Genomic DNA, 14232 nt, shown 5'->3' on the forward strand with positions numbered 1-14232 from the left:
GATTTGCAAGCTAGTATCATTTGGGGGGAGAGGGGGGATCAGGGGGTGAATCACTTGGCGTTGTTGGTACTTCTCTCCCCTCTCATTCTCTTTTGACCCCAAAAATCTTCTTTTACAGATAGATAAGCTGTGAACAAACCCATTTATTTCAGTGAAACACGTTAGTGTACTAGCAGTGATAGATGCAGATTAGACAGTATTTCACGACTAGTGGATATTGCTATATAGCTGAATATTGTTTCTAGCACATGGGAGGATGGAACTTGAACTCTTTTGCTTTGATAGAAGTGGGGTATGAAGATAAAATATTTGAGGACTGCAGAATTAGTGAAATGCTGACTTACATCTGAGAGAGTTTCATCTGTGTTATTCTAAAACAGTATTTCCAAAGAGAAAACAAACATATCCCCAATTTGAAAGTGTTCCCCTGTTAATCAGCTACAGAGAATCCTGAAGTCCTTGCCCAGTGAAATCAACAACAGTCTTGCCAGAGAAATGACTAGGTAGAAATAAGGACAGAATTTCAGGATTTGGCCTAGAAGTCCCATTGATTAATGAACTTTCATTTTCTAAAGCTGATTAAACTGTTTATTCACAAAAAATCTCTTTGCCGCTGTTCAACAGAAGCTAACATGTTTAATTACAGTAATTACCTCATATCAAGGATGTGTTTCCTCTTTACTGTGGAACAAGCAGTGAAGCAAACACAAAAAGAGAGGAGATACATGTTTGCACATGTTTATAGTTTATAGAGAAGAAACACTAGAATTACTACATTAATTTTTTTGAGACATTAATGTTTGGAATGGCCTATAAGCAGTGGACACCTTCACTCATAACTTTGTATAAGTAGCTATCCTTTCATTGCTTAAAAAGAAAGCAAAAAACAAAAATCAGCAATAACTGGAAATTTTTAAAAAAGCTAAATAAAATATTGAGGCCTCAATCAGCCGCCTGTTTGGAAGACAAACAAATGGCAGATAAAGGGACAACTAGAAAATTCAGGGATAGCATTTCAGCTGGTGCAAAAGCTATATCAATTTATACCAGCTGAGGGGATGGCTCTCTGTGTTTAATAAATATGTGCCTAATTCTGCTGGGTTTGAGCCACCTTTATCTTCGCTTCTGAGAACTTCACAGGACCACAGACATAAGTCACATCTATGCTGCTAGCTGGCTGGAATTGAATCATTAATCTTAAATGTGTTTGAATCCCATTGTTTACTTACATCAGGCTCTGAGCTCAGAAAATAAATGATATTTTTTCACTACTGCCCCAAGTATTTTGCCAGACACTTAAAATAATCAATATTGCATTATTTATCAGTCTCTAGCTTTCTCCTCTTCTATCTTTCTCCATCCCCTCTCCCATTCCTTGTCCTTATTTCACTGAGACTGAGTGTCCATTAAAAACCGATTACAGAGAAGTAAGGAGAATGAGGAAGAATTTTTTTTTTTTAAAGAACAAAAACAAGACATCTTAGAGAGCAAAGTCAGTAGCCTGGCTAATAAAAAAAGCAAAGAACAAGTGAGCTGTAAGAGACCCATAAGACAATTTGTGACAGAAAATAGGAACTAAATCAAAAAGGGGAGGGAGGAGGGAAAGAAAACAGAAAAAAAGCCAGCAGATGAAGAACAACTCTGTTAACATTTATCTTTGTCCTGATTCATAGACAGAAAGAAAGTCAATTACCACTTAACTACCGTCACTTAAGTTGGTGCAAGAGAAATATCTGATTAGGGATTCTCTCTTAGTTGTATAAAATTAAATACATTTAAAATCTAAAACAAAAATCTTGCAGGAGTTCTTTGAAAGTCTCTCTGATTTTCAAACTCCAATCAATTTACTTGAAGCCCTTGATACTCTAAAAATACCAGCCACAATTCTTTGGGTGCTCGATTTTAGCATGCCCCACGTTGAGGATACCTGAAGGATGCCCCACCTGAAGGATACTGATCCTCAGTGGGAACGGGCTCAACACTTTTTGAGAGTTAGGGCCACTAAAACTGACTCAGGTTGGGCATCTAAAATTTGAGGCATCCACAAATCACTAAACATTTTTGAATATATTGGTCATTGCTACCAGATCAGTTTCACACACAAGGTACAATAAATCAGAGATCTCTGTCTGTGGGCCAAATCCTAAAGCCCTTACCTCAGGGAAAAATTAGCCTCTCAACTGCAACAAAATTGAGCAAAAACGTTGTAGAGGACAACCAAGAAAATCATCCCATCTAAGGACCGTGCAATTTGGAAACTCTGCCCGAAAGCCCATTCTGTGGATTCCAGGGATACATGGTAGAAGGTGCCACCTTGGAGGGGAGAGGCAGAGGCGGTCTTGAAGGGACTGTTGCTGCTCTGCTGGTCCCCCATTTCTGCTAGCCACACTGCTGATGCTGAGAGGGTTAGAGGAAGATAATACAACACTGAGCTGTATAATGTCCAACATGGATTTCCCCCTTTAGACAGTCTCCTGTTCCATTCCCTCCTTCCCTGAACTCCAGAGAGCCTCTTGAAATCAAAAAGTCCAAGTCCATCCTTCCTCATATAATCAATGAGCACTATTAATTTCACAATGCCCAACGGAGGTTGTTGGGTCATTTACAGAACAAACAAAGCCCACGGCTTGCCATGGAGAACTCACAATGTACATGTCAGACATGAGAGTCATGAGAGACCAACAAACCATAGAGAAGAGATGAGGTGAGGACAAAAGAGAACATGGCCATTCATTTTTGGCATATGGATATATACACACAAATATTTATTTACTCCCTTCTTTTAGGTGTGACAGAAGAAATGAGTCTTATTGAAGGCGATGAATGAGAAGTAGAAAGATTGTCATTTTCTGGTACACAAAATACCCAAGCGCATCTGCATAGTGCTTTATTTGAGTTGAGATAGCCTAGTATGGATGCTGCAGCCTGCTTATCACTTAGGATACGCTATATTTAATTTAACAAGTTAATGTGAATCTACTCTAACATGTGATCAAGTCCACTTTTCCTTCCTTCCATTGTGCAGGTGATGCTTTCTTATCATTGGCACAAACTTTTCCTCCTGCAACAGAATTTAGGAAGTCATCGCTTTAAAATTATTATCTGACAGTAAGAACTTAAATGGATATCAGGACCAGTAGTGTTATCCTCTTTAATCAGAGGGTCATCTTGTTAGCTCCCGTATGTATGTATGTAGCATCATGAAGAAAGTCACCCCAGGCAGTTTAAAAAGTATAATTAGATTTTGGTATCAGTGATAACAAGAAGACAGAAAATTTTTAAAATTTATTAAATTTAGTGCAAAATGAAAAAGTGAAGTGGCATTCTTAAAGGTCAGTGCATGATTAAAAAGGATACCATGGAAGAAGTTCATTTAAATTTATAAAGGAATGAAGTTGTTAGCCCCTGAAGTAGTGGTACTTGGACCGCATCTCTAGAATAGTACAAAGATGGTAGGACTTACAGGAAGCCAGTGTGGTGTTCTCATACAGTATTTTGTTTGCTTTTTTCAAGATTTATTTTTCACTAGTCCTGCTGCTCCTGGAAATTCAAATTAAAATGTTGCAGATGAACAATATTCTCCTGGACTATGAATGCTAGGAGAGAAGATACCCATGAGTAACCATTTGTAAGGCTCATGTCGCAGTGCCCAGCTGAGTTGTAAGAAAAATAAACCCTTGTTTTTCTACCATTCACCCATTTTCACAGAGCTATCACAACCCTTATGCTATTTGGATAGACTTTAGACATTTGCCTGGATAACTCCTATTTCTCCTGTGACTCTGATCACATTTTTATGTCTAAGTCCACCCCACCCCCTCTTCTCATACCTATCATACATTCCCTTCTGTTTATTCCTTCTTTATTCCCTTCCCTAGATTAGCATTGGCTTCTCTCTGCTCTTCCCTAGAACCTTGCCATGGAACTAGTTTATTTAAGCCACAAGGCCCATCTTTTTGTCAGCCATTTGAAGACGCTGGAGGAGGATGGGGTGGCTGTTTACAGGGAACAGAGTTGCTGTGGGGAAAATCCTGCCAATTGGGTTTGGGGTCGGGTTTTGCTGCACTTTTGTTACTGTTTAATTGTTATTTTAATTAATGTCAAAGGCAACCAGAGCAGTAGATGGGCTGATTTATAATAAATAATAATAATATGATAGATCTCTTACCATTCCAAATTTATTTAGAAAACACATCTCTCTCTCTTGCTTAAACGTCTTAATGTCCCTCACCTTCTGTCACTAATACGCACTCTGCATTGCATTATATCACTCTGTCAAGTATTTGGGGGACTATCATCTGTGTAAAATATTATACAAAATTAAGCTCTGAGACAATAAAAACTCTTCCACACAAGTAGTTGTGCTTGCACTATCAAGACCTAATGCATCACATGCATTTCTTCAAATATACACTCAATTGCAGGATTATAGCTTTGTTTTTCTTATTTCCTGTGACAATGTGGACAGAATTCCTTGTCATCTAAGAGTTCAGTACAACGATAACCACGATATCATATTTACCTATGGTGAGTGTTCCAAAATAAAGAAACATTTTTTTCTTAAATACAATTTGAAAAACATTTCTATGAAGAAAATCAAATACTGCCCCACTGATAACTGGCCAAAGTTGGGTATGTGTGAATGGTTATCAATACCTAGTAGCTCTGATTAAAACTTTTCATATGCAACTTCTTAATAAAGTGATTACTATTTAAGTGTATACTGCCACTGGCTCTTTGTCTCCTGTGATTATATAAATTGGATGTGACTTTATCCTTTCAAAATAATTACATCAAACTTGACTGGGCCATATTAAGACTGACTTAAGATGACTACATTCAGTTCATGCAATGGTTTCCTAAGTCAATCAGTGGGATAGTGGCAAAGAAAATCTTGTCCATGGGTGATGTCATGCATCTAAAGAAATAATTCCTTACATGTCCCCTGTTCCTGCAAGATGCTGAGGGCCCTCAGTTCCTACTGAAGCCACAGGGTGTTGAGAACACTTGGTATCTCAAAGTTTAGGGCATTCAAAGCCAAGATGCATTTAAGCAAATGTCTCAGAGGATTGTTTTCATTCTATAGTTTGAATTGAGAAGCTATTATTTTTGGGAGAGGAAAGTTGATTTGAAAATCTTATTATTCAGAAAAATGATGTATTCATTTTACAGAATGGATTATGTGGGTAGATATTTTAACAGTAGCCCTTACACTATAAAAGGTTGAAAATTCAGGAAGTATATATTTCATATATTTTAGTATGCAACCACATTTAATTTAAGTGAGATTTAACATCTGCTCACTAGCCTAATATTTCCTAAGTGTGAGTAGATGAAGCTGGCTGCATCACACGTTTAAGAAGATATGTTATTCTCAGATAATCAGCAACAAACACCCTCATGAAAAAAAAAAAAAGCTGCTGAGATTCAAATTTCCATTTAAGTCTGTGGGAAAGCTTTCTCTAATGTAGCACAAATGTAATTCACCATAGTGATAACAAGAAAAAGGAGGAATGATCTGGGGTGCTCTTGGGAATTAAAGTAGTTACCCAGGCTACGGTTACACTGACGGCGGCAAATTCACCACCGTCAGATTGATTTCTCTGGATCAACTGAGCGGTCAGTGAAGACCTGCTCAGTCGATCCAGAAATCGACATACTAAGCCCACCTCCACAAGTGGTGTAACGCTGCATCGACAGGAACACAGTTCCTGTCGGTGCAGTGCAGTGAAGACGGCGCATGGAGAGAAGCAGAGAAGTCGACGGGAGTTACGCAAATTTTTTGCGTAGCTTGCGTAAGTCCCGTCGACTGCCGCCGAATCTCGGAGGTAAGTGTAGACAGGGTCCTAGGAAGAAAAAAAAAAAAGAAAGGTCCTCTTCACACCATTAACCTGGCACAAAATGTGAACATCACCGAATACTATGTAGGCAGCTTTCATAGTGAGCTAGTAAAATGGGAATTAGTGGGAAAAGTTGGCCATAAACAGTAACTTTAAAAAAAAAAATCTATTATTGTGTATTCTTAACACAAACAGTAGGGATAGATCCTTGAGTACATTTATTCAGCATCCCGAGAGCAGCCCGAGAGGAAACAGTAAAGTTGATTTCATGTCACTTTTGTTCTATCCTGATCTTGGGGGTCAATCTGCACTGAACTGGACCTCTGATATAAATCAGCCTGGATGCTGCTCTAGTTTATACTGACAGCTAAAAGTCACAAAGGACTCTACTAGTAAACCCAACCATTCTATCTTTTTCCTGGATATGGGACCTATACTAACAGCCAAAAGAGGATGGGTGTTAGAACCACCAACAGGAACATCACATCACGTAAGTATCTACAGAAAAAGGGGGGATGCTAACATAGCTCATTAAGATGACTTTAAGGCCACTGTGTGCTTTCGAATGCATTGGTGAATCAGGGTGTAATAGTTATATAGCCAATCAAAAGTGATTTAGATGGGAAATCCTGAAGCATATTTACTCCACAAAGTAAATTGAAATTTGACCATTTGTGCACACATCTGCATATATGTACATACTTGTAGAGGATATGTATGTATGTATGTACGTACATATATACTTGAGACACTTTAGAGGGAACTGATTTTGAGAAAGTGAAAAGTATCTGCCTCTGAAAAATCAGACCCCTTTGAGGTGTCTCAAGCTGAGATATCAAAATACACTTCAGAAAATTTATGCCGGCACTTTTCAAAATCTGAACAAGAAAAGTGTACAGTAATATACACATTTCCGATTAATGCAGTTTTTGATTATATGAAATGAAGCAGCTTATCATTCACCCGAGCCAGAACCACTGTCTTTGTGATCCCCTCCCAAAGCAAGCACTTCCTAGTATATTCAAAGGATATCATTTTATGGCATTACATCTATAATTTTTGAATCTGCAACCACCAGCACATCGAATTTCATGTTATAGTAATGGATGGGGAAATCTGCCATGCCTGAGCAAAGCCAATGTTAAAGAACTTCGGGCAAGGCTGCTGCATAGGCCAATGGAGGGCATCCTTTCCTGCAGAAACGTGCTGGCAGAACCATAACTTAACCAACACAGCTGTCCACTGCCATGGCCCTGGCATTTGACTCCAACCCCTATGGAGCACAGGTGACAGACATTTCAGCACCCCATTAGGGCTGTCCACCATCTGCCACCTCAAGGGTACTCCATACCTTGCTCATCATGCAGTAAAACTGCACTGGATCTGCTGCAATCCAGGCTTTAAGACCCTCATTAATCAAACACTACATCCCTATTAAGCAGAGCATTTACAAGCATGTGCTTAAGTCTCATTGACTTCAATGGGACTTAAACAGATGGTTAAGTGCTTTCTTGAATCAGGGTCTAACAGCCCAAAGCACAGAATGCAGCATTTTTACACAACACTTTATTAAAAGTAGACTATACTAAGCTATGATACTGTTGAACATAAAATCCTTCAGGGGCAAATTCAGATACATTTTATTGATTTAGTTTCCTGTCCATCAATTTAAATAGAAAAAACCAGCTTCTTGTTTTATTTATTTATTTTTGTCAGAAGAAATGTGCTGGTAAACTTTATGGGAGCAGATGCTCCCTGTTAGTCGATAAAAAAAAGAGGACATTAAAATGTCTGTTCTCATTTCACTTAGCTTCATAACCAAATGATAAGGAAGAAAACATGGCAGTCCAATTTATAAATCTGGAAAGCTTTCATAAGACAAGACACACACCCATACACACACATCCATAAAAGGTAAAAGTTTCACCAAGCAAAAAATAATACTACATAACAGCGATTGACATTCTATAATTAACAGAATGCTCTGAAATGTTATCATCATAGATCAAATAAGATGGTATAATTGGTCTCATATGAGACATTCTTAGCTATGGAAAAACATTTTATACAATCATTATTATTGACTGTGACTGTTTGAAAATTGTTTAGAAAGGAGGTGTGCACTATGAAAAAAAATTTCTTCCTTCTCCTTACCTATTACCCTCTCAATAGGATTAAGCAGATAGCAAACACAGATGATAATTATGGATGCGTGAAATAGTTTGAATAAGGTAAAAGTCTTTTCAAGAAAAAGTTTTAAAAGAAAAACCTTTAAAGAAAGTTCAGGAAACATTTGCTGTTTGTTGTTATTTTTTCTATATATTCATCCAGCTACATAATTTTTTCACTTTCAGATTTGAAGGAAAAAATCTGGGCAGGGAAGTACTGTTCTTACTGTATTTTTCATGCAGCTTAAACCAAGATGGAAATCTTATGAGAACATTTTTTTTCTAATGAAACTTTCAGACCACAATTTCCAAACAAGAGAAGTTCACAAAAGTTTGACTATACTCCAAAGCTCTAAATGCTTATCCTAGTATAAAATCACACCTCCGGTCATACTCGTGTTCATCCTTAACTGGTGGTAACACTATTAGGTTTGAAAATCTAGGCTATTTTACCATGCCTTCCCACCAATATAAAGCCCTTGGAGGAAAAGTGCACATACACCTTACTGACTATAGTTGAAATATGACTTTAAAAGCCACAATTTCAAGTGAACTTACAAAATGGCTAACTGCAGATCAACTGCGCACACAAGTGATTTTAGGGGTAAATACTGAATTCCACACAGAGAAGTAGGAATTAGTAGGCTCAATGGACACATTTTCGCAGATGAATCCATTGTCTGACCTTTGAAATGTGGCTATAGGAGTTTAACTGATAAAGTATATACCTTGGCCATGATACTGTGTATTCCATTACATGTAATGTATATAACATGCTTTTAACACACAGTAAAGATATTGTCAGGAAATATTGCAAAAGACTTTCATACACATTACTACTGGTCTACCAATTTATTTGTCTAGATCTTTGGTTAAGTTTTATTATCTTTGTTAGAAATGCCCCAGGGATACAATATAGACAGTATGATGGTGACAAAAACTGCTTGTTTTTCACAAACAATATCTCATATGTTCTTTAGGTATTTATAGGAAACAGATGGGAAAAAAAGCACTTGGGTTAAAAAAATAGAATTCTGTAGTGCATTATATTCTGAGAAAAATAATTAATAAGGCAGAGTAAAGCGTAGACAGAGTAAAAAGGAATGCAAATATTTGATCTTCCTTTGAATGAAGATGCTAGAGCTCATTTTAATGTGTGAAACATGCTCTGCAGATTCTTCGGAGACCTGGCCTGACAGGCAAGAAATACAAAACAACATACCAACAGAGGAGTTCTTTTTCTTTACATAGTGTCTCCTGAAGAACTTTTCTTTTCAAATTAAATCAGAACATGTATTCTAATCAGCAAGTTTTGTTAGCTCAGAAAGATGTCAATTAGGTTTCTAAACATCTGTACAGACACAAAGGGGGATAACTAAGAGACGATGGGTTAGAAAGTAAAGATATAGAAATAGGAAAAAAGTAAACAAAAGCTGAGAAAGGGAAAAAAGCATATCTGGAAAACTATGTGTGTTTGTGTTTATTATATATCCACTTCATAGTATATACACTTTTTATACAAAACTGTGTGTCTATATTACAGATTAACAGTTTTTATACACACAAAACCACACACACAAATGGTGTTTATCATATATTTATCCCACTACTGGTGATGTATAAAAACTTACAAATGATTTTATCCTCCCAAGAAATGTATCACCACAAACATTAGTATAGTATAGTATAGGATGACAGCTAGACAGAGATTTTTAGGAGACTCTAAGGGTATGTAGATTTAGCTTAATTTATGTTGAACTGATTTCAATTCTCTGAATCATACCACATAAACATTTATATACATGGTCAGTGTATTTGTCCACCAGCGTACCAGTTAGATATCAACAATGTTCAATGAAATGATGAAACAAATAAGAAACTGTGACAGAAAGACTGTCGTAATAGAATTCTTACCCTCGATGGTTGCTCTCTTAGGCAGAATGGTGATTGCTCCCTCAGCAATGTCTTCTTGCTGAATTAGTGGATTTATTTTGGAGCCCCAAGTGTCTGATCCCACCCACAGAAAATGACCAACTTGATCAGCCCTTTTTGCTGCTGCAAGGATCTGTCTGTTGAGAGAGACATATAATTTACACGTGAATGCAAAATGAATGGAACAGTACTTAATCACGCAGGAAAAATAACCAAGAGCAAGACTGCTGAATGAGCAGAAATAACATATATCTGTAACTAACTTTTAGCTCAGAAATTTAACAATCCACATGATCATGTCAATTTCAAAACAGTCTATCTTCCTCTTTGTGCTTTTATTCTAGGGATGACAGAATTTTATCTCAGCTTTTTTGTGAAATCTTAGTAATAATTGGTATAGTTCTACCATTAGCAATTGACAGATGCTTCACAACTCTCTGGTAACTTAGAAATTATACCACAAAGGACTCTGGAATAAGCAGCTGTATTTCTGGTAGATAGGGTAGAAAGGTAGATAGGGATTTAATTGATCTTAAATTAAATTATTAAAATATACTGAAAAGCAAATGAAATGTGATCTGTGGAAATGCTATTGAACATCCAAGACATTTTATTACTAACAGCAGCAATTATCAACAGCAAATATATTGTTTATTAATATTAGCATTTATAGGATGCCCATTAGTGCAGTGTATATAGCAACTTCCATCCAAGGAACTCCAGTGTTTTACAAATATTGAATCATGAAGTCTCACAACATCCTTCTGAAATAGATTAGTGTTATCATTGTTCCTGAGTCAAAGAAGTTTAGAGCTCTGAGCCTGCAACTCCTTGCGCACTGGTGGAGTGCTGCCCCTGCACAGGGCCGCACTGCAGTCGATGAGGCGCTGCACTTATGTAGCTATCTGCCTGCACACAAGATGTTCTGGTGATTAGCCCAGAGTTGCAAAGTGAGTCAGTCACAGAGTATGGAACTGAACCCAGGAATCCTGATTCCCATTTCCATGCCATAGCCACTAGAAAGCATCATTAGTTAGTTTATACTGAATTAAAGTATGAAACCGTGTCTGGATATATTTTAATATTTTGCCATAATATGACACCAGTTTTGTCTATTTACAAATGTAAAAGTGAAGTTAGTACAATGAAGAAATAGCTGCATAGTGTAGGACAGGGATCACATTGGGGGGAAGATAAAGTGGTGGTACTTTCTGAGCTCTGCAGCAAGTCCGTCTCTGCTCACTCAACACCAACATGCTCACTCAACACCATCATGTAGGGTGATGACTACAAGCTACTGGGGCACAACCTAAACAACTAGCTATTGTAGAAGAGCAACACCAAATTTAAAGAGGTACCAATGAGGGTGTCCTGAGTTCACTTACTGGGATTTCGGGTCCCTCTCTGGGGCCCCACACTAGAGTACTGCACTGGTGTGCGCAAGGATCTAGAGTCTCTTGTTGCAGCCCAGCACTGGCATCAGTCTGGATTTTTTCAGTGGGATGTTTCAATGGGGACCTACATGGGGTCTGGGGATCTCACTGGAGTCCCAACACTGGGATCTGACTGATGTCCTACACGGCATCCTAGAGTCCTGCACTGGGGTGTCTCATCAGTGTCTTTCTGGGGCCCGGGGTTCTACACTGGGCCCTGGGGTCCTGCACTGGAACATTCTAGATTCCCAGTCAGTTGTCTCTCATGGTGTATGCTAGCTCCTTGGACCTGTTCCTCCAGCCGCTGCCCTGTAGGGGAGGGTCTCTGGCAATGATGGATTCTCCAGCTCCCCCAGCACCAGAAGCTGATTCAGTGGTTCTCCCCATGCTTCACGCTGGTGGGGAAACAACCGCCTGTGTAGAGGCTTTCATACTAGTGTCACACTCCTGTATTGCCCCAAAGTTTTGGGCCATTGAGCCAGTGGAATCAAGAGAGGTGAGAAGGGGGTGGAGCAAAATGGTGGCAGCTCAGAGTGGTGCTGGTATGGCAGTTGGGCACATACTGGCTGTTTGTAATCCCTGGTGAAGGAATTAGTGCTCTGCACAGTATGGATGACTCTTGACTCCAGATTAAGGCATTCCAGATACTACTGTAAGAATCAATGGCTTTTCCCTACCATTTATACTAGACACAATCCTCGTCTGACCAGATGAAAGAGTAGTGATGCTGTAAATTATCTTGCTTAGAAGAATAGCATATTAAAATTTAGGATACAAACAGAAGTTATTTGTGCGTAACTAGTAGCTCTAAGACACAGGTTGGTTAAATTCAGTCCTTCATCCTTCCCATGTAGACAAGCTGACTTTTATGAAGTTTATTGAAGAGGGTGGCATCTTTCAGGTGAATCTTTAAGAGCCAACATCCTGTCTGCTATGGGAAAATATTAATGATCCCTTCATGCTATTGATGATACTAAGGATTCTATCTTGTGATCTTGGTAAAAATTCCTTTCCCCCATCCCTGTTGTGCAGAATTCTGTGTGTTTGTTGTACGGCTTGCTACCACTTTCCTATGGCAGAGACTGCATGTCAAAGTTGGATAATGTGACCTGTAGCCCTTAAGTGAAGACAACTCCCATTTAGATCCAATGGGCGTTTTGTATTCAAAGCAACTTCATAGTCAACTGCACAGATTGTAAAGAGCCTAAAAAATGAAGGACAATACTAGTTATTTTGACTGAATTTGAAATTGTAACAGTTATTTACATCTTATTTCCTTTCATTATGAAATTAATTTCTTATCATGAGTAAAAATGCATACCATGAAATTGTTTTCCCACGTAGCGAAATATACTATCTATTCTTCTGCTATCTCTCTATAAAATGACCCACAGATTCCTACCGACAGAGCACTTCATTCCACTGCTCACTACATTCTTATTTACTCTGTCTACTCCATAAAGCTAGCAAGCACAAATGAATTAATTCTCTCAGTCATCCTTACTTTATGTCCTCATCGTTGGCAAAAATAATGATGGCCCTGGCATTGGGAGTGTCTAGAAGCTGCTTGATAATTTTATCAAAGTCGATGGTCTTCTCTTTACGATCCTGTGGAATTTTCAATGATTGAGCAATGCAGAGCCCACCTGTTTTGAGAAAAAGAAGAAATCTGTAAAACAAGAGAAAGGAGAAGAGCATGGAAAATACACAGACGTTAGAAGGAATAGGAGGAAAAAAAGAAATCAGTACTTGATTCCGATAACCATCCTGATGAAGCAGTTAAGCTTCTCGTTAAGCCTAATAAGCCATTCTTGCAATTATTTTTTTTTCTTCTTTTCTCTCTTGGGAAGTGTATGCAACATGACAAGACACATGCATGGTTGGGTAGAGTCACAGATGGACAAAAAAAATGCCATGCAAAGGAGAAAAACAAACAAGCTCACCAGACAGTAAAGAGATGATGGAAATGGACAAGATAAAAAAAGTAAACTGGAACGCAAGAGAGGTTGATAAAGACAGACAAACACATAAAATACAGAACAACTTTATTTGGCATACTTGCTTTAATTTTTTAACTGAATAAATAGAAAGAAAAACCAGAGAAACTGCTCCCACCAGTTAAATTGAAACAGAATAATACAGAAGTCCAAATACTGTCAATACACAGAGATCAATTTCACACAGGCTTATTCATGCAACTATCTACTTTTAGAGTGAATGGAGTTACCTCATCTCAGTAAGGACTCAGAAAAGAGTCAACTTTTGCAGGATTTGATCCGCAGTTAGTAACCAGAATTCAAGAAAAACAATTGCAGCCAATATAATGGTAACAAGATATAAAGCCTCAATAAAAAAACTACTCAATATAAACATAATTCATACTAATTCATACATATCTTTCTTCTTTTGTTTCCCACTTATAATATCTTTCATCTTTTATAGCATCTTTGATACAAATTGTCTCCCTCAAAATATTTCACAGTGTTAATTAATAAATTCTCAGATTTATAATAAGAAACAACAGAGGGGACAAGTAATTAAGTAGCCAAGGCAAAAGAGATGTTTTCAGAAAAGGTTTTAAAATAAAGAGAGAATTGATGAGGAGGATTGGAAGTCAGTTCTAGAGCAAAGGAGCAGCAGAGGAGAAGGCTCAAACACCACCAGGGGCAACATCTCAGACTAAATGTTTAGGGTCTCACTGCTGTTCACAGAATAACTCCCCTGAGGTGGAAATATTAGTATCCCCCCCACAAAAAAAGGGAGATTAAATACTCAGAGGAAAACCATCCTGTAGCCAAGCACATCTGTGAATAAATGTAGATTTAATACAGACAAAGATACTGGTAGATGGGTCCTGCA

General features: G+C 37.9%; 1 protein-coding gene across 2 annotated transcripts in view; it reads right to left on the bottom strand.

Moving 5' to 3' along the window:
- Positions 1-14232, bottom strand: part of GRM7 (glutamate metabotropic receptor 7) — a 428551-nt gene that overhangs the window by 183552 nt on the left and 230767 nt on the right. For both annotated transcript variants that reach the window (XM_067544398.1, XM_067544399.1), the window contains exons 3-4: positions 12878-13019; positions 9923-10077 (exon numbers count right to left, since the gene is read on the bottom strand). In XM_067544398.1, the coding sequence (XP_067400499.1) occupies positions 9923-10077; positions 12878-13019 (297 nt within the window). The remainder of the gene's footprint in view (positions 1-9922; positions 10078-12877; positions 13020-14232) is intronic.

This window comes from Emydura macquarii, unplaced genomic scaffold, assembly GCF_026122565.2.
Source record: "Emydura macquarii macquarii isolate MOO-44397 ecotype Brisbane River unplaced genomic scaffold, CSIRO-AGI_Emac_v2 contig_968, whole genome shotgun sequence".
Lineage (NCBI taxonomy): Eukaryota > Metazoa > Chordata > Testudines > Chelidae > Emydura > Emydura macquarii.